Source organism: Chlorocebus sabaeus, chromosome 23 (assembly GCF_047675955.1).
Source record: "Chlorocebus sabaeus isolate Y175 chromosome 23, mChlSab1.0.hap1, whole genome shotgun sequence".
NCBI lineage: Eukaryota > Metazoa > Chordata > Mammalia > Primates > Cercopithecidae > Chlorocebus > Chlorocebus sabaeus.
The window spans coordinates 13,637,870-13,665,411 of NC_132926.1; the positions used below are offsets into that span (position 1 = coordinate 13,637,870).

Consider the following 27,542-nt stretch of genomic DNA (forward strand, 5'->3'; position numbering starts at 1 on the left):
AGACAGGCCGCCCAATGGTGTTGCTGCATGCCTGGTTACTCTTGCCTCAGGAATCGCCATGACAACCCACAGCCATTGACAAGCAGTGCAGTCACCAATAGGAGAGAAGGGAAGAGTCACTGTTGCCCCTAGTTGGGACTTAGAGGGCTCCTCCTTCTTCCCCTTGGGTGTTTAGCAAGATGTGACCTAGAGCACCCATTTTCAAGCATGGAGAAGATTCTGGGCAGGGTCAGAATTCATGGCATCAGCTCTCCTTGGGTTCTTCCCCACATCCAGCCTTAGTAGGTTGCTGAAGGACTAAATTAATCCCCACATTTTATACGGAAAGGATGATAACATAATGTTCTAAGGTGGGAGAGTGGTCCTTATTACAATCAATAGATACAGAAATTCAGCATGACAGAGGATTAATACTAGAGAAATAAAAAGAAGGAAGGCATATTAATGCGGGAGGTTTGGCTCTATATCCTGTAGCTTAATTAGGGGTACAGAATAGCTCCCCTAGTTGGTGTCCTCACTAGGAGTTCATGCCAATGTGTAGAGGTGATAACTACTTCCAGGGACACACAGAACACTTTTTTAAATAACAAAGAGCCTTTATAACCCACTTTTTATAAATTCTCCTACTAAAGGAGCTAGAGAAAGTGTTATGCCGGATGCCTGTTGGTGCCATCTTTCTCCTGTTGTGTATCTGCATCTGAGTGTTCATGAAGCAGAAACAGACTCCCCATCCCTGTTTTGGGAAAAGAAGGCCCGCAGAGCATCTTTCTTGGCAGGAGCCTGGGCCCATCTTCTCATCCACAGTCTTTTCTGAGCTTCATCCATTCTCCCGGAAGGGCCACCGCATTCTTTCTTGGCACTGGTTTTCTGAGGAGGCCTTGCTCTCTGGAGTTTGGAATATGCTTTCAGCATTTCTAGACAAATACCATAGAAGTGGGAGGAACAACATGACCAGTGTCCTCCACAGACCCTTGGTCAAGTGTAGAGAATATAAATGCCACCAGAATGATTGCCCTGGGCGACTGAGTCAACATGTGAATTGCTGGAGTTGCCAAAGTGATTTTGATGCAATTGATCATTAAGCCTGACTCCAGATGTCTGTGTTTTCCAAACTTTGCAAAAAAGGCCTGTGGGCTCCCGGGGGGATCCTTCATTGTAGAGTGGATCAGAGCAAAGGCAGTAGCTAACAGTGGGGCTCAGCGATCTTCTCCCCACGGGACTTTTCAAAAGCCTGGGTGTGGTGGATCCTTTTAGTGGATCAAAATGGACCTGGTTTTCCCCCTGTGGGCCATCTCCCCATGCTACCTGGACCCCAAACGAATGAAGCTGGAAGCTGCTACTAGTGATGAGAACACCTGGGACTTTTCTGCACAGGCCAGCCCTGGTCCCCTAGCAGAAAGACTTGAGTCACGAGGGTTCTCCCTAGCCCATGGGCATTTCATTTTCCTCCTCCAGCTCTAGCTTTTTGACTTCCAGTGGCTTCTGTTTTCTGCTTTGCCTTTCCTGAAGGCCACAGCTCCCAGAAAGCAAGAACTCTCAGCAGCACAGCTATGCTGGTTAGTCAATGGACTGAGTGCTAATACCTCTTGACATGGAACATATGTGGCAGCCGAAAGTGCTCCAAGGCAGGGGGTGGCAGAGGGCCTCCTAGAGCTCACACTTGGAAATAAATTTAGAAGGTGCTGTACATGCACTCCCACTCTCCAATGTGCCACTCTCCTTAATTTCCTCTGACGGGAGCACGGCTCTTTTTGTTGTTGTTCTGCCTTATTGTAAAATCACCTGCTGTGTTGATGGGAGTGGCTACAAACAGGGTGCCTCCACCACCTCCCGTCAGCCTCAGATGGCTCCCTCAGGCCCTTAGTGAGAGGGGACTGGCTCTCAGGGCAGCATGATGATTGGAAACAAAATCTTTGGGCTATGATGGCATGAGTCCAAATACTGTCCTACCTCTTACGGGTTGTGGAACTTTGGTCAAAGTTATTTAAGCTCTCTGAGTCCCAGAAGTGTCTCCTGTCAAAGGGAGATTAAATGGGGGTACCTGGCCTTGTGAAGTGTTTAATATGCATTACCTGTTAGGCCATGTGGCCCCTGCTGTTCACCTGGTGGTTGTGGTTCACCTAGTTGGATCATCTCAGCCTTCCCTCTCTTTTCATTTATATGATCTCCAAGGGTCCTTTGAGAGATAGATCTGGAGCAGGTGGCCCCAAAAGATCATTGGATCTGCTCTGGGGAAATACTGATGAACACAGAATTCACCAGGCAGTCCAGCCTGACTCACTGGACCCACCAGCAGATTGGGCTGAGGTGAGGTCTTTGGCTGGGATGTCACAGTTGTCAATTTGAGTACCAGGCAGCCTCTTGAATGACGCCAGCTGGGACATCCCACCTTGTGTGCTATTGCTATTATCTCTGTCCTACGGTTGTCCCCTGGCCTGCTCAGAGTGAGGGGAGCGCAGAGCCAGGCATATCAGCTCCCACATCGGCATTCAGTCGGTGATTCTGAAGGGGAAAGCCTTGCCTCGTACAGGTGCCAGCCACTCAGTAAAGGACCTGCCACCTTGTAGCAATGAAGGCTTGATCAGCATCCCACGCTGAGGCTCCCTCCTGACAGTCAGGAGGACTTCAGATGCCTCTGCACTCCCAAGAGGCAAGCAGGGTCTTCCAAACCCAACCAGACCTTTGTCCACCTGAAGCACACCCAGGGACGGTCAAGGCTAGCAAAAATAGCTGCTCTTCACACATAGGGAAAATGGAAAAGAGAATATAGACTTTAAATAGTAGATAAGAGGTGGCTTTGGAGTGAAACAGGCTGGAGCTTCACTTATTGCTGGGGGACCTCGGTTGAGTCCGACACCACTCTGAACCTCAGTTTTCTTATCAGAATAATGAAGATAATCATAGTGCCGTTGTGAGGGTTAAATAAGATAGTGCCTGGAAACTGCCTGGGAAAAGCACACAGAGATGTAGTCTCTAGAGAGGATGCTGAATTACTATCATTTCACACAGCAGTTGCACCACTGCTCCTGAAATGGGGATGAACCAGGACAGAGAAGGCATCCTGGAATCTCTGCTGCACAGAGGGAGAACCCATCCCTCTGGTGAAAGAGGGAGGCCTGTGTTCAGGATTCCTTATAGAACTGCTAAACCTCATTTCAAATGTTTGTTTACTCTCTGTTTGCTCCATAATATGATGCTTTTAAAATTCCCCTCCAGCTCTTGTCCACGTACCAGATAGCCAAGAGCTCCTTTCATGGAAGCCAGGCCGAGTTGACTAGCTGCCAGCCTTCCTCCCGAAGGAAACAGGGCACAGGGATAGGCTGTTAGATCTTGCTGATCCTGGGGACCAGTGAGGCTGCCCTCAGCATCTAATTCTGGATAAGCAGCTTAATTTTATCTCTCTCTGCACCTACGCACCTTGCCTGAGGGAGCCAAGCATCCCGGGAGAGAATGAGTGACCGGGAGACTCTGCCCTTTTGTGTTTTCTTTTGCTCCATGCTTCATGAGCTCTGCGCCTTGGGCTATCTTTGCCTAGTAATTCTGCCAGCCTGGGTTGTTTTGGTGCCTTACTTATTTGAAGTAACATCCCATGCTGAGAGATCTAGGAGCAATAGGAAACAAAGGAGCATCTGGATGAGAAAAAAAAGAGGCTAAATAGGCCTCATGAGCGAGAAGGATTGCCAGCGTGGCATTCCATGTGTATGAAGGCAAGTCAAGTTGCCATTTCTTTCTCCCCGTGGCCATCATCCTTGTCTAGTGCCTAATATGCCCTAGAACCAATTGCTACAATTGGGCTTATGAATCTGCACTGGGGTTGCAAACCTAAATGCCCACTAAGGCGAGGAAGGTCAAGTAAACTAGTGAAGGAGACACAATAGGGAATAGTGAGGACTGTGGCAAATAGAGAGCATATGTCGTATCTAAAGGGGGCGACTCCATGGCTGCCTCCAGGGAACCTAGGGTTGCCTGAGCTCCTGAATTTTGTTTTTCAAGAGAAAATAGAAATGTGGTTTGGTGTGGGGGGTGTGTGTATGTGTGTGTGTGTGTGTGTGTTGTATGAAATTTTCCAATTTTTAAAACACAAGAGGATTGAATAAACACATTTTATTTATGTGGCATGATGCAAAATGTTGCAATAAGGATTCCATCCTCAGGCCATTGGATAGGCACCTCTGACCTGTTATGTACTGAATAGTTCAGTATTTCCTGACAAGATGATGTACTCAGAAGGCCCTGAATGTCAAGGTTTAGAACAAAACACTTACCGTGTGTGTACTTTAAAAAAAAATCAAAACACTGTGTGTGTGAAGGGTCCATTCCTGAGCCCTGGTTGCTGAGCCCTGTCGAGTCCTCCAGCTTTTCTCCCTGTTTCTCTGCTCTATCACATTTCCTTCAAATGCCCCCAAAATGCAGTGACATTGACTAAAATTTAATACACAAAGCATAGGAATTTGAATTTGCAATGGGGAGGGAAGTTGCAAAGAGTATAGACCGATAGGATGGGTAGACAAGACATTCATAAAGAAGAAACTGAGCCCTCTAGAGACCTCAATTATCGTAACCACTTCTCTCATGCTCCCTAGAAACGTGTGTGACCTTGAAAACACCCGCCAAACTCTCAGCCTCAGTTTCCTCCCCTGTCACTTGTGAGTCAGGTTCTGAGAATAATGGGACATTGGGAAAGCACTTTGGAAAACACAGTATTCTAGCAGTATGAGCATTTTTTTTCCCACTGCCAGGCAGGAGGACATCTGTGTGAACCCTTGGGACCTTGCCCATTATTAGCCAGATTAAACAGGCAGTTCTTCTTCCACCTGTCACTGCCACAGCTGCTTGCCTACACGCGGGGTGCACTGGGACCGTGGGGAGTATGGGGCCTGCAGCAAGGGAGAGGTGGCATAGGTGATTTAGCACCATGGACAGCCCCACCATTGCCAACTGCAGTCCCCCTGGGTCCTGGTATGGAGAGACTCCTGAGGCAGGCCAGCCTGGCATGGATCTCATGGGTCATTCCCCACCAGGGAGGGCCTGAGCCAGCCTTGAAAGTAAAATTTTTGAAATTCAACATTTCTGCTGGTTAGTTTATTTTCCCCTTCCCCCAGTTTCATTTGAGAGGGGGTAAGAAATGATTTTACATCGACTGCAAGGCACACCTAGTCAGTCTAGGATCAGTAAAGGTAATTCTTAGGATTTCAATGTGCTTGACTTGCCAGCCCTGCTCTTGAAAACTGCCTGTCACCCTCATGGCATCCTCTGTTTTCCCAGACTTCCACCCAAAGGGTAGCTTCCTATGATGCTTTTTTAGGGAGTCTGAAGAACTAAAAACAGCTTCCTCGTGGATAGGGAGGCTGACCCTGGAAGGGGTGAGGGATGGGTGCCGCCTCAGAGAAGTGAGACCCTTGAAGCTGCATGTGGAGTTTAGTATACATCTTAATAAAGAATAAGCACTGAAAAGAAAGGGAGGAATAGAATAACTGTCATTGGTGCCATTATAGAGTTCCTAATCCTGTGTGGAAAGTAAATGATAAATATCCTATAATCACAAATCGCGATGAGTGTCAGGAGGGAAATAAACAGGGGGATGTGAGAGACGAAAACAGAGTGAGGGTCTCATTGTAGACGAGGGGGTCAGGGCAGGCTTCTCTGAGGAGGGAACATTTGAGCTACAGTGGAAAGCAGGAAAAGAAGGCAGCCCTGCTGAAAGAAGGTAAAGAGGCAGTGACAAAAGTCCTAGGGAAAATTCTGGTGTGTCTGAGGATCGAAAATGTGGTGGGGGGCTGGGCGTGGTGGCTCACACCTATAATCCCAGCACTTTAGGAGGCCAAGGCAGGAAGGTCACCTGGGGTCAGGAGTTCGAGACCAGGCTGGTCAACGTGGTGAAACCCGGTCTCTACTAAAAATACAAAAATTAGCTGGGTGTGGTGGTGTGTGCCTGTAATCCCAGCTACTCGGGAGCCTGAGCCAGGAGAATTGCTTGAACCCGAGAGGTGGAGGATGCAGTGCGCCGAGATTGCACCACTGAACTCCAGCCTGGGCGACAAGAGCAAGATTCCATCTCAAAAAAAAAAAAAAAAAAAAAAAATGCAGTGGTGGCCCTCAAGGGTAGTGAGTTTGGGGTGAGTAGAGTTAGGTTGAGGTTGGAGAAAGGGCCAAGGTCAAACCACATGGGGCTCTGCTCTGTGTGGGTGTGCACACGTGTGTATGACAGAATCCATATGTATGCACATGTGCCTGCCTACACATAAATGCAGTTTTTTCAGGAGGACGACCTATAACTTTCATCAGATTTCCAGTAGGATCAGTGATCCAAAAGAACTGTAAGGAATTTTCTGAATCAAATTGCCCGTAGTCAGTCAACTACAGCTCTAAAACAATTATGCCAAATGATTTTTTTTTTCCTTTCCGATTCCTGGAAGCTCTGAATCCTAAAACAGAAAGTGAGGCATTTAGGGTGCCTTTTCAGGTCTTCCTTCAAGGTCATAGGTGCAAGAGCATGTGCCAAGTGAGAGCAGTGTGTGGCGTAGTATCTGTGGTGACAGTGTGTGCAGGTGCCCAGAGTGTTCGGGGTTTTGGTAGACACAGGAAGGCAGGTCTCTCTCTTTTTCTGTTCTGCAGCAGGAGCTGAAGGCTGCAAGGATGAGTGATGGGAGCTTTGCAGCCCATCCCCTGCAGAGGCAACCCTTACTCCGCAGGTCATTACCAGGATTAGTGAATTAACCAGGCTCTCTTCTGCTTGCAGCCTCCTCAATGCCAACAAGATCAACTGCCTGCGGGTGAACACGTTTCAGGACCTGCAGAACCTCAACTTGCTCTCCCTGTATGACAACAAGCTGCAGACCATCAGCAAGGGGCTCTTTGCCCCTCTGCAGTCCATCCAGACGCTGTGAGTACACTGCCTCAGGTGCCAGTGGGTGCCCAAGCAGCGGGAGACCCCACATGCCCATCATGGAAAACACCCAAATAAGGGCAGCATGAGCACATCCAGGAGGGTTCTAGAACCTGCAGTGAAGCTAGAATAATAAAAACAGGAATAGCTTATCGGTACCAAGCACTTACGCTGTGCTTGACACCACACGGAGTACTTACCCTGTCTTAAAACCCTTAAGCCTCACAAGGACCCTACTTGGTGCTGTTACTATCCCTCGTTTCTATGTAAGGAAACCAAGGCATAGAATGGTTAGGTAACTTCCTCAAGGTCACACAGCTAGTAAGGAGCAGGTTTTGAATCCAGGTGGAGGAGGTCCTGAGCTACCCTTGTAACGCCTGCGGTCAATGTACACTGAGCAGACTCCATTTCTGCAAATAGCCCACCCCTGCCCGCCCTTAACCCCCTCCACCCTGCAGAACCAAGCCTCTGAGGTGGGCACTCTTCCTCTTTGGGCAGTATTTCCCCACTTCCATGCACTAAAGGTATTCATAAATATTTCAGTTAAATAGATGACCTCCAAGTACAGATTTCAGCCCAGTTTTTGATGGCTCCAGCCTCAGGCATAGACCTCGGCCCCATGCCCAGGTCTGCAATTAGCCTGGGGGCTTCTGGAGACCCTGTAAGTCATCTGGTGCTTGTTGCCCCTGTAGCCAGAGACAGGAACCAAGACACAGTAAGAGCAGCTGCTATATATTGACGCTGACCACGTGCCAAACACTGTGTTCGGTGCTTCACGGTTTTTCTTACCGAGCCAGGGGAAGCAAGACCCATGGTGCTCTTATGATGATAAGGATAATTACAACAATACCCGCTACTATATATGGAACACCCACCATATGCCAGGCGCCGTGCCAGCTGCTTTATGTGCCTGGTATCACTGAGCTTGGAGAAATAAAATGCATTCTACCCTAAGTGCAAACTCTAAGCCTGCGACTGGCTTTGCCTGTCAGAATTGGCGTGGGTGAGAGTAGAAGCGATCGGTGGTGGATCCTGCCCCAGGTGGGAAGAGCTGGGAGACCGATTCCCCAGACCAGATGCTAGCTGCATCTGTGACTGTCTTTTGCAGACAGCGGGCCTCAGACCCCCTCTGAAAGCCCTGTCTGAAAGTAGCACGCCCCAAGGCCTCCTGGGGCGATGAGGCGGGAGACCAATCCCTGCAGTGGATTGCCAGGGCCCAGCGCAAGGCAGGGTGGTGGTGGTGGAGCAAGACGCCACGGGTCACTCCTGATTAACAGCCCCATCCCTCTCGCAGCCACTTAGCCCAAAACCCATTTGTGTGCGACTGCCACTTGAAGTGGCTGGCCGACTACCTCCAGGACAACCCCATTGAGACAAGCGGGGCCCGCTGCAGCAGCCCGCGCCGACTCGCCAACAAGCGCATCAGCCAGATCAAGAGCAAGAAGTTCCGCTGCTCAGGTAATCAGGTTACGGGGCTGGGCCCCGCTTTCTGACTCAGAATGCAGCAGCCCCAGAGAGGCCAATAATCCAATCTGGAGGACAGCGAGCGCTGTAATGGTTCCTGGGGAGCATCTTTGCAAATTAAATTGGAGAAATTCAGTTAGCCCTGCAGAAAACCAATTACCTTATGGATTTAAAATAAAACCCACACACACATACACACACAATAAAAGCATGGGGAGGGGGAGACGGTTGCAGGGGAGACAGAACCCAGGCATCAGTGCGTCTCCAAGAGCTAAACAGAAGGTGGGGCTGGGGCGGCCTTTGCACATGTGCCTGTTACAAGCTAAGATTTATTTTTGTCGTTTCCAAAGTGTGCTCCCCAAAGGGCAAATAGAGAAATAAATATAGCTCAGGCGAGGCTACAGACGGTGTGTAATCTTGGGGACCTCCCACTTCCTTCGGAGACGGACCGTGGTGCAGCCCTTTGGCCCCAGTATATTATAGGTTTCACATGTTCACGAAAAACATTTCACTAACTAGCTCCTCCACCCCAGACTACTCTGTTCTGAATATGGAGAGAACAGTAAAGAGTCGTGCTTGGGAAGAAACAAAGCCTTGTTCTTCAGTGCCCAGGATCTCTCTAGAAACCTTCCTTCTCACTGCACCTAGGAAGGACGTGGGGGAGAACAGCAGGGGAATTCTCAGCCCATCTTGGAAAGAGAAGTAGCTCTCGTTGACCCGACAGCTACATGAACAGGCAGTTAAAAATTACTATCATCTGTGTCCTTTTCTACTGAAAAAAAAAAAAAAAAAATCACCAAACTGCATTGTGCACCCAGTGATGAGAGACTGATGGCACGAAGTGCCGAGGTGGGTTACAGCCAACCCTCACAGTGTGTGCGGCAGCAAGAGCAGTGCTTCTCCCCCTGCCCAGGAGCTTCAGATGCAGGCGAGTCTTCCCAGGGGAGAATGCCAGTGAGGGGAGAGGTCACTGGGAGAAGACCAGTGGGCAGACTTGTGCTTCTTAACAACATCTTCTTGTCCTTTAAGTCAAATTCTTTAGTCCGTGTCTCCAGAATGATAAGCTTTAGCTCTTTAAATTTTTTTAACAGAAACAAATACCTTGGGAGGGCTTGGAGATAATACAGAGACTTTGTGGCACTGTGAAAAGTTAGTACCAGCTTCCTTTCCCTAGAATAATGATGTCACTTACAAGAGCCATCTTTCACCTGTGATGAGCGTGGTGCTGGGGGCTTTTAGTCGGATTTGCTTCTTCCAGTGGTCCTCGGAAGTCAGTAGGACAGCCCTTCGCTCTATGGGAGAGGGAACTGAGGACTTAGAGGTGAAGGGGCACTCTAAGTTCACAAGCCAGCAAACAGCGGAGGCAGGACTAAACCTCAGGTTCATTTGGCTCCTCACACCACGCAGCATCTAGGAGAGAAGGAGTATTCGGGGAGGACAATCAGCTGTTTGGATGACTTCCTTCCCTGGTCTCATGCTCCCACCCCTACCCACTCCCTGAACACTGTCCTCAGGTTCCTTCCTGGGCCCAGCAACATCTCTGGGACAAAAATCTCACCCAAGGCACAATCATCCTTTCCCCAGGGCCTTTCCCCATGACTCACGCCGACCTGGGCCTCTATTCCTACCCCTTTCTGACCAGGGTTGAGTTAATTAGTTCTGCCAAGCAGTGGTACCCAAAAAGAAGGGCAGTGAGAGCCACAGGAGGGCGGGGTGTTATCTGCCAACCTTGACCCTTTGGTCTCATAAGTATCCTGTTAATACCTTGGACCCCAGATGGATATTGCGGCCCTGCATGGCACAGCAGGGAAAGAGTGCAGGATCCAAGGACTAGTGTCTCCCCAGGAACACAGTCTTGGCAATTTTCTGGGCATGACTGTGGTTGGCGGTGGCAAGATGGGGGTGGGGCTACAGAAAGAACTAAGGAGGAGAAAAGGAAAATAGAAAGTGGACCTAGGAAGCAGTAGAACTTAGTTCTAACTCTAGCTCTGCCACTATCTTCCTACCTGCAGGATCCTGGCTGCTTTTCCTATGCGGGGGAGGGGTGGTTGAACACTTTAAAAAAGAAACAGGGAGAAGGAGCTGGGTTCTTGGATTGACTCTAAGATACCTTTTTAAAAAAAGAAAACCAATGCTAAGCAGAAAGATTATTCCTAAAAAGTAGAGATGTTTGGAGCTAGCATGAGCCTGACACGTAGCACTCTATATGCTTTTATTTTATGTTGTTGCCAAGAAAGCATGACTGCTGAGCTCCAAAGGCCTTGACTTTGAGAAACACGGGGTTCCAGACCTGCCTTGGCCTTGGAGGGGAAAAAAAAAAAAAGATCTAAAGCTCTGTGTTTCCAGGAAGCTCCAGAAGAAAGAAGGGGGGCAGGTGACACAGACTGGATGTGACAGATAATAACTCTGCATTTTACTTTCTCCTAAAAGCACCCCCATTGAAAAGACAGCTGATGTAATTAGGAGGCAATTTGAGGGCTGCTCCGTAACACATCCTGCCCCTCCTTAGGCAGGGCGTCTGGTTTCCCAGCTGCCTGTGTCTGCCTCTCTATCAGCTGCATCCGCCGCCTTGGGCAGCAACATCAGCTTAGGGTTGGATGCTGCCGTCTGGGGTAATCTGACCATCAGATTAAGTCCTCCTGAAAAGGCTCCGTCTGGCTGCCTGGGACCCCAAGCCTACCCCCAGGAGCACTTGGCAGTTGTAGGGTGCTGTCTGTCTTCCCTTACGCCTCCCCGCTTTGTGTGAGAAGAAACTCTCTTGTTGAAAAGTACGGAGGGTGGTGACACAATGTGTCCAAAGACGGCAAACAGCAAGATAGCTCTCAATGAACTACAGAATTTTTAGAGACCTTAGAGGCCATCCAGTTTATTCTAGAGATGGGTAAATTGAGGTCCACGTAGCAGAAAAATCTTATCTAAGATATTGAGTATTATTTTCAGGGCAAGATCTGAAACCCAGGACTTCGGACATACCGTGAAAACTTGATAATTTACCTACAAATCCCTCCATTTCTTTTTGTAGAAAGAAACCAAAGAGAAAGAAAATTAGATTTTAAGGCTTGGTGAGGGTGGGGGTTTGCAGGAACAAGATGGATTTCCCCTGCTCTGGTACCAGGGTCCGAATCAAACTCAAATTTGAAGTCCCAGAACCACAGTGTTCACAGAGCCCTGCATGTCTAGGTGTCAAAGTGGAGTGGAGTCCAGATTCTAGTGGCTGACTCTAGTGCGTGTGATGGGAGAGCTTAGGAAGGAGGAGAGGCCAGACCCAGAGCTGTGGGCTGGCTCTTCCTAACTGGTCCATCATGGCAGACAACCTATGCACCATCGAGATGCTGAGACCATCTAGAGGATATGCCCAGTCCCAAAAACACACAGTGGAAGAATGTTGATACTGGTTCTCATGTCAGAGGTGAGGCAGGGAGGGTCTCAGTCACCTGACCTTAGCTCCGGTTTCTTCAAGATGCACATCTACAGCCTAATGCCAAGTGGGAGGAAGTCCCAAGTCAGCAGGTGCATGGAAACTGACTCTGATCTATCAGAGATAGGAATATAAAAACTGGATATCCTCACCTGGGTCCTTGGCATCCTGACAGTGGTTACTAGTTCATCCTGTTCACTCCCATAATTTCCACTCAAGGGAGAGATCAAGAAGGATCCCAGAATTCAGTGTCTTCCCCTCAGTCTCATCCCTTGGCTTCCCTTTCCTTCCTTCTCTTAGTCTGAAAGAGGCCCTTCATCACGAGGTGCACTGGCCACCATCTCTGTGAAAGTCGGTGTTCTCAACAACTGTGATTGCAGGTTCCTCAGTCCAAACCTTAAGGCCCCATTTGTTTTCCTGTCTTTCTCTCTGGCTAGAGAGATGTATTTTCTTTTTTTTTTTTTTTTTTTTTTTTTTTTGAGAGGGAGTCTGAGTCTGGCTCTGTGGCCCAGGCTGGAGTGCAGTGGCCGGATCTCAGCTCACTGCAAGCTCTGCCTCCCGGGTTTACGCCATTCTCCTGCCTCAGCCTCCCGAGTAGCTGGGACTACAGGCGCCCGCCACCTCGCCCGGCTAGTTTTTTTTGTATTTTTTAGTAGAGACGGGGTTTCACCATGTTAGCCAGGCTGGTCTCGATCTCCTGACCTCGTGAGCCGCCCGTCTCGACCTCCCAAAGTGCTGGGATTACAGGCTTGAGCCACCGCGCCCGGCCGAGATGTATTTTCTTTTGACACCACACTACTCCTCTATTAAACCTCAAATGATCTGGGATAAGTATCTATCAGCCAGAGCATTTCTGGTGACCCCAAAGGATATCAAGGAGACTCCTGAATTGTGGAATGTCAAAGGGGGCTTTTTCCTAAAGAAGAGCATTGAAGGTTTGCTAGACCATTGGGAACTGTGGATTGTCTCTTGATTTAAGGGACTAGAACGACTGTGGTGGAACCACTCAGCTGTTGGGGAATTGGGCCTATGTTGTAAAGCATGCAGAAGATGCTTTGCTAAGTTTAATGTCTTGTCAGACCAACTGGTGTGACTACAGTTTAGAGGCTCAATTCAGGCATGTGATAGGATCACAGATGTCTGAGTGTTCTTTCTTTCCTTGGGAAGGAACCATGCTGCCCTGAAGCTCCTGAGTATGGGCATCCAGTGATTTGCCTCCTGTTCTTCTCCCTTCCTACTGTGTCTCCCCTGGGGTGGGGCACAAGGGCAGCAGGGCTGCTATCTTCGGAAGTGTTCCAGTGGAACCCCACTCCTGATACTAATCACGCTCAGTGGGGGCCTGCTCCGGCTTCCGCTTCTCCACGCTGCTTCCTCTGAGCGCTCCTGTCCTCTCTCTGACGCTGCTTCCTGACCTTGACTCTGACCAGTCGCTGCGGGGCTTTCCTTTGTGCTTGATCTAACCATGTGGTGGAACGATGGAAACGGAACATGGTTCTGTCAAGCACCGCGGAAAGCACCGTGCTCTCCTGCAGCATGGCCCGCCACCGCCGCCACCACCGCTGGACACCTCTCCTCTGCTCTGGAGCACCGCAGCCCACCACCTGCCAGACCCACCTCTCCCAGTCTCAACTCACCAAGGGCAGGAGGGTAGGAGTCTCAAAGGATGCAGATACAGTGTGAAATGGGTCTGGAGAAGCACCATGGGGCCCAGCTAAGATCTGTATCCACATCTCTTTCACAAAATGGAGTCACCCTCCCCCAAATCTAGTCTAGATGCCAGACAAGGAGTAATAACTAGGTTCAAGCTCAGAAACTACTGTGTCTCTTCTTCCATTGGAAAGGAATGAGTATACCCAAGGCATATGCCCCATGGTTTCATGGGAGAGTCCCAACCCAAGGTCATTTTTCCAAGTGGCAGCTAACCCAAAGGGGAATTACTACTACTTGTGACCCCCTGCCCCTCCCACCACCACCTTTATTGGTATTCACTTTATTTGAAAGGAATGTGAGCTTGAGAATGGGTGAAACTCATGTGAGTCTGAGACTTTGGGTTTAACCTGAGGTTCCTTCTGAACCTCACTCCCATGTTTTATGAAAATGCTGTCCCTGAACCCCATGAAACCTAAAGTCCAGTGTGTTTCTGTGACCTTCAAAGCACAGTTAACATGGAGGTGCTGGGCTCCTCACCTGGTGCTATTTCTGTTTCAGGGGAGGGGAGTATGTGTGGATGTGGAAACCTGCTATCTCTGATAATAAAGAGAGGGATCTTGGTACCTCTTATTTTGCTTGTTTCTTGATAATCCTAGACGCAGTGTAACCAGAAGATTGTGTTGTTCATTCCTATCCTGGAGTCTTTGTCCTATCCTGCAAGAGAGAGCTAAGGTGGGAACCTTAGCCCAGCTCAGAACTAGAAGCTGAGCCCTGGGCCCCCATCATGAGGTGTGACTCTTATTACTGCCTCTATCTGAGGTTACCCCTCAGAACCAGGAGCCCAACCATTGCTGAGTAATTTTTTAACATTGAGTGCTTGCTATAGGCCAGGCAGTGAACTGTTCCACATTATTACCTTGTTTCATGTTCACAAAATCTAAAGTCCCATTTTACAGGTGAGGATATTGAGGCTCAGAGAGGTTAACTAACTTACCCTGGGACATCTGACTCCAGAGTGGCTGCACTGTACTGCTGTAATACCCACCTTCCCAGCTGTGGACAACCCCATTCCCTTGAATTAGAAAATTTAAAAACCTCGATTTGATAGGGACTTGAAATTTGCTTAAACTCTCCCTTTCAGACTTTCATCCGTTAGTAGAAAGAACTTGAGTAAGCAAGCATTATTCAAATGGCTCTTCCTCTCCAGCATGGACATACAAAGATCCCCTTTAACACAGAGCAAATCCTTGAGCCTGGAGAAGTTCTCTTTCCCACCTCACAGAGAGGGGCATTCTGAGGCCCTCGGCACTGCCCCCAACGTGGCTGGGACCAGGCCTCTGGGAGTGGGTCCATAATGGTGCCCTTCCATCAGTGCTTTACTGGCCCCACAGCCACAGGCTGTGATGAGGCAGTGCCAGCCTCAGACCGTGGGTATTTCCCTCTGTTTTCAGGCAGATGGCTGCACTCGTAATAGACTCCAATGGGGATAGCTTACTAGGACAGCTCCCTGCCCAACTGGTGACCAAACTCCTAGTAAAACAGTTGGCATCTTCCAGCCACTGGCAGCTGGTCCCCCAGCCTTGCCCATGAGTGGATGTCTGTGTGCCTGGCAGTGTTCTCTTGAATCATTCATCACTTATGACCCTTTGCTTATTCACGTCACTGTCTTTTCAAGCTGATGAGGCCTGACAGGCCTTATGCTCCCCCCAATTCCTCTTTCTGCTTCTTTCCTCCTTTCCTTTATTCCCCTCATCTTAGGGATATTGGGAATAAGGGAGGAGTGCTCTGGACATGTGAGTTAGCAAGGTCATGATGATCAGATAACAATGAATTTATGACTCCCAGTTAGCAAACTGGCTGCCCAAAGGATGATACAAAATGCATACTGTTGATGGCAGCAGCCATCCTGGACCTGGTGCTGGCCTCTGATCCCAGCCCAGCCAAGTCCATTCAAAGCATGGGAGCGTGGCTCCCTACCTGTCCCACACCCCTGGTCATCCAAATGTGACAAGTATTCCTCCTGGGAAGTGGCTGTAGGGCAGGGATGTATAATAAAATTGTGTTGCTATGAATTTCCACCTCCTACCCCCAGCCCCCGACTATTAAAGCTTGTCTGTGATCACATACCAAGTGTCGTTGTTCTGAGCTGCCCGCGAAAGGGGAGGAGGGCTCCAGGGGCAGGAGCAGGCAAGACGCCAGATGACATCAGCTCTTCCAAGGCCGGTTTCAGCGAGGTTGAGTTTTATGGCCCTTCTTCAAATCTTCTGGGATCCCTTCTGTCTGAACTCACCCCAAAGAGAAGAAGCAACAGCCTATTGCAGTTGGTCCTCTACTACTAAGTATTTCTGGCAGTGACAAATATGCATTGAGATTGAAATTGACTTTTAAAGCTCTGGAAAAGTTAAAAATACTTTTGGGTAGTTATGAGCATTAGGCATAACAAATGGCTCCGAGAAACCCTGGGTAGTTTCGGTAATGAAATATGAAGTGATGGAGATGGCATTTCGGGCTGGCTCTGACTGGGGAACAAAGTTTTTCGGTTATGTACATACGCCGTTATTAACATTTCTGGCTCCCACTTCTATAAAATATCACATTCCGACCCCCTTGTTATTACAAACCAGGGCAATAACAAAAACAGCAGGGGGAAAAATGCTGGAAAGAACACATTAGTCCATCGAATCTAATTGCAAAATCATTTCATTAAAATGGGTCAGCGGCTCCATTGCAGAGGTCCACCAGTTATAATCTAACTATACTACTGAGAGCGATTCCTGCTAACTACAGGCTGCTCTCACCTTGATTAAAATGAAAATGCATTTAATAGGCGGCTGTCCCCAGCCACAGCCCAGCCGGTGCACGCCTTCAGGCTCATCGCCTTGAAGAGCAAACCGTGCTTCCTCCTGTCTTCCTGCCTTTAATCAGCAGTCAGGGTTCCTTCGCTTTACAAGGATCCCAATATAGACACGTTGTGAAGGAAAAATCTCTGTGTGTGTGTGTAATGCCCCTTCGTGCCATCACTCTGTGGATCCACTGGTGCAGAGGACAAGAGAAGGTAGTCATCTAACAGGGTTTGCAAAATGAAATTTGCCCAGGACTCGGCATGCTGATGGGTCTGGAAGAAAATGGTGCAGGTCAGGGTTACCAAGTGGAACGAAGCTGGCAAGCCAAGGGCAGGAGATTTACATAATACATTGAACCAGGAAGCCACTCGAATAACTGTGGGGATGTGTCCACAGATTTTGCTTACACAAGCCTAGAGGTAGAAGAGGAGATGGAGGAACGGGGATGGAGAGAGAGCAGAGAAGGAAAGGAGGACAGGTGTAGGCTTCTGACTCCCTGTCTTAGGTAGGTAGTATCACTTCAGAATCAGAGACCCACCAAGTTCATTCTCAGTCAGTAATTACCACAGGGCTATCATACGAGGTGTGCACGACTAAGAGGGTGGAAGAGATCTGTGTCCTGCCCCACCATAGCCCACTGTGGAAAAATACCCCATTCAATCCACCTGCACCAAGTCTGGCTATATGATCATTCCTACAGGGACCTGGGAAAACCTTTGGGGAGCAGCACGTCTGCAGCAAAACATGTTAACCACGTGGAGCCAGGCAGCAGCCTGCCCAGACTGAGTGACCTGTGGGCCTCAGTTTCCTTGCCTATAAAATAGAGTTATCCTAACCTCAGAGTGTTGCAAGGATTAAATGAGATCATTCATTTGATATGGGAAGAATAGTGTCCAGCTCAGTATATGTTCAGTAAATGGCCACTGTTACTGCTAGCTACACTCATGTTTTCACAGCCTCTGAGCTGCCAAATATTCTGCCAGGTTATAGGAAAAAAAAAAAAAAAAAGTGCTAGAGTCACAAGCATCCCTACAACTCCTGAGGTTCTCCACCTCCTTAATCTTATTTTCATCTGCGCAACAGCTCCTAGAAGATAAAGGCAGTTATTTGGTTCCCATTTTACATGGAGAGAGACTGAGACTAGTAAGTTGCCAAGGCCTGAACAAGCCTGTGCTCCCTTCTGCTAAAATCCATGAAAAGCTAATGCTCCTAATGCAAATAAAATCACCAAGTTGCCTCACCTAGTGGAGCAAACAAATAATGTTCACATTCTCGGAAACACTTCCCAATACTCATGTAGAGGACACGCAGTTACTCATGACACCCCACTTGTGTATTGGACAAATGTGGACCCATCTCTTGTTTTGTGCCTCGCATTGTGCTAGTGAAATGTTGAGGGTGAAAGGATGAAGGAAACCCGGCCCCATCAATAAGCTTATGTCTGGTGGGAGAACCAGAGCTCCCTCAGTTCCCACCAGCATGATTCAAGGTCTCACTGAAGTTTTCCCAGGTGCCCAGGGATCCTTTGTGATCACTGAGGCAACTCCCCGAGGCATCTCTCAGAGACACCACGTTGTCGGTCCTGTTACCATTACTGTGCAACTTTGGGAGAAATTCCTTTTCAGAAAAGCAAATCTCAGCACCAACTTTTAGCTCATCGGAACTCGCCTTTCACTATAGTTACATAGAATGTGCTCTGAAAAAGAGGCCAAATCTGACCCTCAGATACATTTTGCTCATCTTCACAGTATTTTAAATTGGAATTTATTACCAATATTGTTTATATGGATTCTCTTTTTAAAAAACAAAAACAAAGCAACATCAGGCAACTCTGAGCCAAATTTCCAAGCGTTAAGGCTGGGGCTCCAATTCCCCAGGTTCCCAGCCCTCATTGTTGTCTTCCCAATCTTACAGCCAAGTGTCGATGGTCATTTGTTGCCGAATGCTTGGCCTGTACTCATTTTATTACCTGCTGGGGTAATAAAGGCCCCTGAGTTTGCAACCCCTTCCCATAATTTGTCCCTCCCCCTGGCATAGTCCCCATCAAAGCATCATCAAAATCTTGTAATTTGGATTTTCATGAACATTTAGAGGGTCCATGAATGATAGGAGTCGTGGAGCAGGTAGCGCCCCCTCCCCGAAATTGTAGACTGAATTCTGTACACCTGCACCAAGGATCACCTCCCCAAGGAGAACATTCATAACTCATCAGCTTCTCAAAAAGATCTGTCACCCCCAAAAGCATAAGGGCCCACAGATCTTGAGCCTGGTCTCCCTGAGGATGGTGATGAATAACAAAGATCCATGGGAAGGAGGCAGTAAGGCTGGGGGCAGAGAAAGCACCAGCAAGGTGCCCATATAGCAAAGGCGATGCCATGTCTGTTAATTGACCCCTAACACCCCCCAACTCATTCGCCCATCTCTGTCCCCCACCCCCACTACCCACAACCTGGGGCTCTGCATGGAACTTGGGTGACACTGACGTCCCCTCTTTGGCCCCTCCCAGGCTCCGAGGATTACCGCAGCAGGTTCAGCAGTGAGTGCTTCATGGACCTCGTGTGCCCCGAGAAGTGCCGCTGCGAGGGCACTATTGTGGACTGCTCCAACCAGAAGCTGGCCCGCATCCCAAGCCACCTCCCTGAATATGTCACCGACCTGTAAGTCCAACTTCGGCATGAACTCACTACTCCTCCCCACACACCAGCCACCTGGAGCCAGCGTGGGCAGGGTCTCCTGGAGGTGACCCCTTCCTGGCTCAGTCATGTGCTGCTTGGCTGTCTTTCCCATACTGGTCTGAAGGTAGATACCCAGGCATCTCCTGTGGACAGCTTGCTTGCAAATGTTCATTCTACACATATTTTCTGAACACCCCCTGTGAGCCAGCATCATGCTAAGCCCACCAGTTTCTACAACAGAGCAGAGCAGGTAGTCCCTGCCAGCCCTTATGGAGCTTACAGTAAAACCAGAAAGTTGGGTGCTAAATAAAGAATTGTAGCGAAGTGAGAAAACAACTAGAATGATTAAATATATCTGAGCCTCCAATGAGCCATGTCTCAGCTATTGGAGAGGCTGAGGCAGGAGAATCACATGAGTCTAGGAATTTGAGGCTGCAGTGAGCTATGATCATACCAGTACACTCCAGCCTGGGCCACAGAGTCAGACCTGGTCTCTGAAACAAAAAAAAAAAATTTAATTAAAAAAAATTTTTAAAAGTTACAGCCTCGTGGAGGACAAAAGCACAGCATGTGGGGACCGACAGACGTGGGGCTGACACCTGACTCTGGCAGGCTTCCTAAGATTAGGCCATTTGCTCCTCGGACCTGAGACTCAGTTTCTTAGCTGTCAAATGGGGGAGATAATTAATGCCTACCTCCTAGGGTGGCTGGGGAGACCAAGAAAGAGAATGCAAGCGTGGAACTCATCTTGAATCCTGGCACAGAGTAAGCCCCGGATGAGTGGTTGTGGTCTTCATTATTCTTATTGTTGTTGTCCTCTCTAACTTCACAAGTCATCAGAGGAAACAGCAAGGCCCCTTTCCCTGCCCTGCTGCTCTCCCTGAACACCTGTGAAGTTCCCGAGCTGCTCCAGGTAGAGGGAAGTACTTAGGGAGGAACTGAAGGGCTTGGAGGATTGGGAGACCCTGGAGAAGCCTTCCTGGGGATTTTAAGTTGTCATTGATATGTCCACAAAATGAAAACAGATACTTGGTAATTGATGGGTGCTGAAAACAACGCATGCCCACACGGAGTACTCAGAAAGTCCCCTACACCCCAGCCAAAGGAGACTTCCTCCAGGAGAAGGAGGAAGCAGCACTGCATATGCCTCCCCCAGCTGCTGGGCCCCTCTGTCGATGGGACTGATGTCAAAGCTTCCAATGGCTCTGTGGACCTTCACTGGGTGTGAGGTTCAGGCGCCAGTGCACCCAAAGCCATGGGGAGTGCCAGGAGGGGCCCTGTCCACAGTTAACCTGTGACTCATCTTCTTGCTTCCTACACAGGCGACTGAATGACAATGAGATATCTGTTCTGGAGGCCACTGGCATCTTCAAGAAGTTGCCCAACCTGCGGAAAATGTAAGTCAACTTCAGGAACTTGGCAGCAGCCTCTGTTCTCTAGCCAGAGCCTGTGTTCTAGACAAGAGGAACCAGGGAACCGGCCTCTCCCCCAGCCTCTGCTCCAGCCCCTCCCAGCCTCCTCCTCAGCCCCGCTGTGGCCTCTGTTAGGAAACAAGACACATAGACACAGACCAAAGTGATGCTTCATGGTTTTAGTTGAGTGTTATACAGAGCAAGCATTCCATACCATCCCTGACCCCACCCTGGACCCTCTGCTCACCCCACCCCTACACCCCATCCAACAGCTACCCCAGGGCTAGTGTGTAGGACTCAGGTAAGGACTAGTGATGTGGCACAGGTGTCTAAGGTCTATGCTATTTGGCGATTTTTGTGTGGTGACAGTTAGATGTCTGTTTTCAAATGGAATCAAAAGACCCCGCATCACTGATACACATCAGAGTGAACATGCCAGCAGCTTCCCACAATGGGTTTCCGTCTAGGAGTTCGTGGGTCTGACCGTGCCTTGGCCTAGGCAAGGGCCTGCACACCTATATTGGCTTCTCCACTGCCAGAGATGCACATCATCCTAACCCTCTCCCTGCCTAACCCTGACTAGGCTTGGGCCTAGTCATAAAGGTAATGAGAATGATGTTGGTGGACCAGTAGAGTCCTTGTCCTGAGCTAGGGACCATGCTGCCTGCCTCACACGCATTGTCTCACTGAGTCTTCACCCACCCGTCCAGCGCTGGCTTCACAGTCCCCTTTGTGCAGGTGAGGAAGCCAAGGCTCAAAAAGTTTCTGTGACTTCTCTAAGACCACACAGCTAACGGGTCCCAGAGCTGGCATTCAGACTTGGGTCCACCTGCAATCATGCTAGTGTGAGGCTGGCTTGCTTCTCCTCGTCTTCCCTTCCGGGCCCCCCAGCAGAGGTAGCAGCACAGAAGGGGAGGCTCTTTACCATCTCATCCCCAGGCGGGCACTCTTCTCTTTAGCCCCTCTCCCTTCCCCCACCCCAAACTTCATGCCTGCTGGCCCCGGAGTTCAGGTCTGCCGTGAAAACCAGGGAAATAAGTCCATCCTCATGATTCATGGATTCCATATTTGAGAATTCGCTAAAATTTGTGTAAGTCCAAAGTCAAGACTCTCCATGCCTTTGTCATTCTCGGGCATGCACAGAACAGCAAAAAAAAAAAAAAAAAACGGAGTCACCTACACCCATGTTCCCAACTGGGGTCAAGTGAGGCCACGCTCTGCCTTCTTCTGTCACCTCTCATGCTGTCAGCCAGCGTCCTTTTGCATTATATTCAGTGCCATGTGTTTTGCATGTTTGAGGTTTTTGTTGGTGATTTTGCTGTTTAAAATGCGCCCCCCAGACACAGTGCTAAAGGGCCGTCTAGCCATCCTAAGCGTGCAAAGGCCGTGATGTGTCTTCCAGAGGACATGTGCCTGAGAGCTTGAGTTATAGTGCTGCTGGTCATGAGTTCAACGTTATGGATCAGCCGTATGTGTGAAATAAGGTATCTTTAAACAGAAGCACACATATAATAAGGTTATATGTTGATAGGTTGATTAAAATGTGGAGACCAGAGGCTCACAGGACCCTAAACTTGTATTTCCCCAAAGAGCAACGCTTTGGTATTCACTAATGCAGTGTTCCCAGCAACTGTGTACAACATAACTACTGCGAGTGCGGCTTCAGTGTCCCTTATCTGAAATGCGTGGGGTCAGAAGTGTTTCAGATTTCAGATATTTTTGGATTTGGGAATGTTTGCGTGTACCCAATGAGATGTCATGAGGCTAGTGGGCAAGTCTAAACACGAAATTCGCTTACGTTTCATATACACCGTAAACACAGCCTGCCTGAAGGTAGCTATGCGATATTTTTAGTAATTTTGAGCATGAAACAAAGTTAATGCGCATTGAACCTTCAGAAAGCAAAGGTGTCAGGTGTGGAATTTTCTACTTGTGGCATCATATGAGCCCTCAAAAAGTTTTGGACACTCTGGTTAGGGATGCTTGCCTATAAAGAGAGTGGACTGTACCACCTTGTTTCTTTCTTGCTCCCCGTGCTCCCACCCATGCGTTCCCTGCCGACAAATAGGACAGAGGCCTTACAGGCCCTGGGCAGCATCTGGATCTCACTGGTGCTACTCAGATCGCTTCCCTCCCGCCCTCCCTCACTCCCTGCCTGCAGCCACCACCTTGGTCATGGCTCCGGCGACTGCTCTGTAACGGGGAGCAGTGGAGAGCATGTTGGGGGGCCGGCTGAGAGAGGGCACACTTGGGTGAGGATCATGGCTGTCACTGGGGTCCAGTGCCCCACTAGCTTCAGGGTCCCAACACAAGCATCAGCCATCACCTGGCAGGAATGATTCTTTTTATTTCAACCCAGAGAAACGCACACTTCGTTTTTAACCTGAAGACAGAAACTTACAGGCCTATGGGCGTGAGCAGATATTAAGATGAATCAAGCTGGCCAAGTGCCAGCTTATCTACTGAACAGGATCTGCTAGTGTTTGCTTCTGTGAAGAAATATGTACTCTCCCATTTGAGGTGAAACTCAAGCACTTTGAGCCTTTCATCCTCCCAGTTTTGATAGGAACATGAGTATAGGGAATATTTCTGTGCGCCCGAGAAAACAACAGCACAAACACATAATAAGTGTCAACGAACTCCCAGCATCAGCAACCAAGCAACAAAAGGGAGTGGTGAGGTCTCTGGAAAAGTGTGGGCCTAGATCTCATCAAAAGGGACAGATGTCACTCAGCTCATCCCAGTACTTGCCATGTTGGAATAAAGGTGAGGGCTGCCGAATGTTTCCTCTTCTCAGGAGCTGTCACAAGTCCAGGTGTGGAGGGAAAATGGGCAGACAAGCCTGTGTGCGTTCTGAGTTCAGCTCTGCCCTTCCCAGCTATGTGACACTAGGAATGTCCTTAGCCTTTCTGAGCCTTAGTTTCATCATTTACATAATAGGAATAAATCTATCTTCCTTATAAGTTATTATGAGGATCAGAAATATGAGGCAATAAAGATGAAAGACATGGCTGTGGTACTGGGGAGACTGGGTGTGGAAAGACAAGAGAGGGCATCTGAGTTGAGTGACCCAGAGTAGCTGGTTATATATTTAAAACAGGGGTTGCACACCCAGACACTTTCAGGAGCCTGGGAGTAGCACAAATATGGAACGTGTCTGCATGCAAGGCCATAAAAATAATAATAATAGCTAGCAGTGAGCACAAATTAAACACTTTACCCTGTGCCAGACAGTACAGATTAGGAATCTGTACAGAATGCACTTAACCCTCACCAAGAAACCCTCAGGGGCTCTGGACTAACGCGAAGATGGAGAGAGGCCCCCTGGGTGGCCCTGGCTTTGCATTTTGTGGTTTCCTGGGACTTGCGTCATCATCAGTAAGATACTGCTCTGAGACTGTGATAGGGCTCTTAGAAAACCTCCGTGCATTTGTTTTGTTTCTGGAGTGCTTGCCCCAAGCTGCACTTTCTGTCCTTCAGCTACTGCTGCCTGTAGTTGTGAGCGGTGCTTTGATGGATGGAGAGACGGCAGCAGCCAGCTCTTCTGGAAAATTCTATCCCCCTCTTTTTTACTCTCCTTCTGTTTTCCATTCTCCCAGCCTGAGGAAATCCAATTCACAAACCTTACAGTAATGTGATGTTAATTTTGCTCATTTAAAGAAACAGATGTCAGGAAATGGGAACCCTCCCACTTCATAGCTGCTTTAACTCATCTTCATTGCCCATCCCTTGTATTTTAACCCCCGCAAGAAGCTCAACTCTCTGGAGCAAAAGCCTTCTCCTCTGGCATTCGGGTGAGTTACAGCTGCTGGAGAGCCTTTATCTCTCCTCCCGCGTCTAATTTGGAGGTAATTTGCAGTCTCCCCAGTGCATTACCTTCATTCCTGGGTTATCCCAGACCAGGGCTACCAGGATTTATAAGAAAACTGGCCAAGTTAAAGGAGAGCCAGGCAGGGAGTGGAAATCCAGTCTGTGAGTCTGCTGTCTCAGACCTTGGGCGAGGGATGCTGGGAATGCTCACTCCTGTTTTCCTGGCAGGATGGAAAGGAGAGAAGGAGAACGGGGTCATGCCGAGGAGCAGGGAGGGAACCAAGGCACCAACTGTTTCCTCCACACCTGGCCACAAGTGCAGGCATGGCCTTGCCCTGGGGCCTGGTCCCTCCTTGGGAAGAGGGAAGGCGGCCTGCATTGAGCCCCCAGCTCTGTCACTTGCTGCAAGTCAGTCCCTAAGGGAAGCCTCACCCCCGGCATCGCTGTGGGTCTGCCCAGAGCGCAGACCAGGGACTTGGTGTGTGTGGTCCCAGATCCCCTTCCGGTGCTCTGGGACCTGGAGCAGTGCCTTCCTGCTCTGCGGCTCAGTATCTTCAGCAGTAAAATGGTCCTAGTCTATCTCTGAGCCCGCCAATTCTACCAGCTTTCGTGTGCTCTATGAGTTCACGGGCTCCACCTCCACCTGTGATTTCCTTGTTTGCAGAAGATGGTTCCCCATGCAAGGCTCTGAATAGGCTGTCTGCTTGGGAGGCTGGACTCTCCCCTGAGCTAGTATAAACACTGTCATCACCTTCAGCTCATCCATCTGGCCAGGGATGCTTTCCAGGGCCGGGCATTTTGATGGTCCACAGAAGCCCCCAGCAACCCTGCTAGGGAGAACTGGGAACTCGCGGTGCTAATGGCTCTGCAGCATCTGCTTGCTCTTCTGATCTCTCGTGAGGTCTGTGCAGGATGTCAGCATGCAGCCTCGGGCGGAAGGGCTGCTTTCAGACCTCAGGGGCAGACTCAGAAATGGCAGCACCAGCCAGGCACGGTGGCTCATGCCTGTAATCCCAGCAATTTGGGAGGCCGAGGTGGGTGGATCACCTGAGGTCTGGAGTTCGAGACCAGCCTGACCAACATGGCAAGACCCCATCTCTACTAAAAATACAAAAAATTAGCAGAGTGTGGTGGCAGGCACCTGTAATCCCAGCTACTCAGGAGGCTGAGGCAGGAGAATCACTTGAACCCGGGGACAGAGGTTGCAGTGAGCCGAGATTGCGCCATTGCACTCCAGCCTGGGCGACAAGAGCAAAACTCCATCTCAAAAAAAAAAAAAGAAAAGAAAGAAATGGCAGCACTGAGGGCTTGATAGGACCAAGCTCACTTTAAGCAAATACAATATCCAAAATCTTGAATTTTGCAAAGAAGTAATATCCACATAGCCAAAGAAATACTTACTTATGAAAAAAAAGGTTAAATGGAGTACATTTGATATGCCAGAAAACCTGGCTTCAAATCCCAGTTCTGTCAGCTGCGTGACTGCGAGCAAGTTAGTTAATCTCTCTGAACCTCAGTCCCATCATCCATAAAATGGAACAATAATAATAAATTAATAAATCAGTCTGACAGCCATTGTTTTCAGGGTTTGATGTGGTTGTGTTGGTTAGATCCCTCATGAGGTGCCTACATAAGGAGTGGTCAACAAGTAGTAACTGGAAAGCACCTATTCATTTGTATCAGGGATCCTTAACTGGTGAGAAAGCTAGAAGTTCCACAAATGCCCTAGTCCTAAGGAGTTGGGGGCATGCTTTATATTTTTCTCCTGCCTTCCTCTTGAAAATTAGTGCTTAGCGAGAATCTCTAATGAAGAGAGAAAATAAGTTTGAGAGCCACTATTTTAACTCTGTTAGTCCCCCAGGGCATTGAAAAGACAATTCCACAGAAAAAAACTTCAAATCCCATCCAGTCTACTTTTTTAAATTGATACATAACAATTGTACCTATTTATGGGATACGTGATATTTTGATACATGCATGCAATGTACAGTGATCAAATAGGAGATTTAGGATATCCGTCACTTCTAACATTTATCATTTCTTTGTGTTGGAAGTATTTCAAATCTTCTAGCTATTTTGAAATATATATTATTGCCTACTGTGACTGTCACCCTATCAAACACTAGAACTTATTCCTTTTAGCTCCCCATTAACCAACCTCTCTTCATCTCCCCTTAACCTTCCCAGCCTCTGGTAACCGTCCTTCTACTCCCTACCTCCATAAGATCAACGTTTTTTAGCTCCCACGTATGAGGAGGAACATATGATGGTTGCCTTGCTGTGCCTGGCTCAATTCACTTAACACAATGACCTCCAGTGCCATTCACGTTGCTGCAAATGACAGGTTTTCATTCTTTTTATGGCCGAATAGTATTCCATTGTGTGTATATACATCACATTTTCTTTCTCCATTCATCCACTGGCCAGGCAATCTGTTTCACAAGGGTAGCCTCACCTGTGTAGGGCCGGAGTCCCTGCTCCCTGGACCAGATGCTGAAGACCAAAGGTCAGGGAGCCCAAGACTAAGCTCCTTCCACCATCCAGTCCTCGGTCTCCCCAGCAGCTGCAGGGCAGGTCATTCCCTCCCTGTATCAAGACCGTCTGCTCTTTTTGATTCTCCCCTATTCTGTGTCTTCCTTCTAGAAACCTGAGTAACAATAAGATCAAGGAGGTGCGAGAGGGAGCTTTCGATGGAGCAGCCAGCGTGCAGGAGCTGATGCTGACGGGGAACCAGCTGGAGACAGTGCATGGGCGCATGTTCCGTGGCCTCAGTGGCCTCAAAACCTTGTGAGTTCCTGTGGTGGGGCCTGGGCCAAGACCCAGAGGGAGATGAGAGGGCAGGGGAATTAGAGACAGACTATGAAGGCGAGTGGGACCTAGGCGCTGTCTCGGCCTGCCGAATCCCTCTGCCTCTCTTCCTGGAGTCAGAGTCATCAGATATTCCACAGCCTTGGATGGGAAAGAATTTAGCATGCTGAACCCCCTCCAGCATACACACTCACACACACCAACGTAGTCACCCACTCTCATGTATACACATATATAGATCCATACCAGAAACTCGCTGAAGGAGGCACACAAACACACATTGACTCACAAACATAAGCATAAGGACCTTTATAAAAATGATACATGCAGACACCTGCAACATGCACATAAACATATACACAAACAGGCACATACAGGCACACACATACATACAAACTGATAGCTACAACCACTTCTTGATTCTCTCTTCTCCTCCCAAAAATACGTGTGCACACCCTAGCAGCCACACAATATGTGTGTGTATACATACATATGCATGACATGTGCTTCCAAGAAAGCATGCACCAACAACAATGTACACACACAATACACACAGCCCCAGTGGGGCTCCAGTCC

General features: G+C 48.8%; 1 protein-coding gene across 1 annotated transcript in view; it reads left to right on the forward strand.

Moving 5' to 3' along the window:
- The window catches only part of SLIT3 (slit guidance ligand 3), a 637,958-nt gene that overhangs the window by 519,820 nt on the left and 90,596 nt on the right, over positions 1-27,542 (forward strand). Inside the window, exons 13-17 of the mRNA XM_008015258.3 lie at positions 6,740-6,883; positions 8,181-8,344; positions 18,768-18,918; positions 20,259-20,333; positions 26,802-26,945. Coding sequence (XP_008013449.3) covers positions 6,740-6,883; positions 8,181-8,344; positions 18,768-18,918; positions 20,259-20,333; positions 26,802-26,945 — 678 coding nt within the window. The remainder of the gene's footprint in view (positions 1-6,739; positions 6,884-8,180; positions 8,345-18,767; positions 18,919-20,258; positions 20,334-26,801; positions 26,946-27,542) is intronic.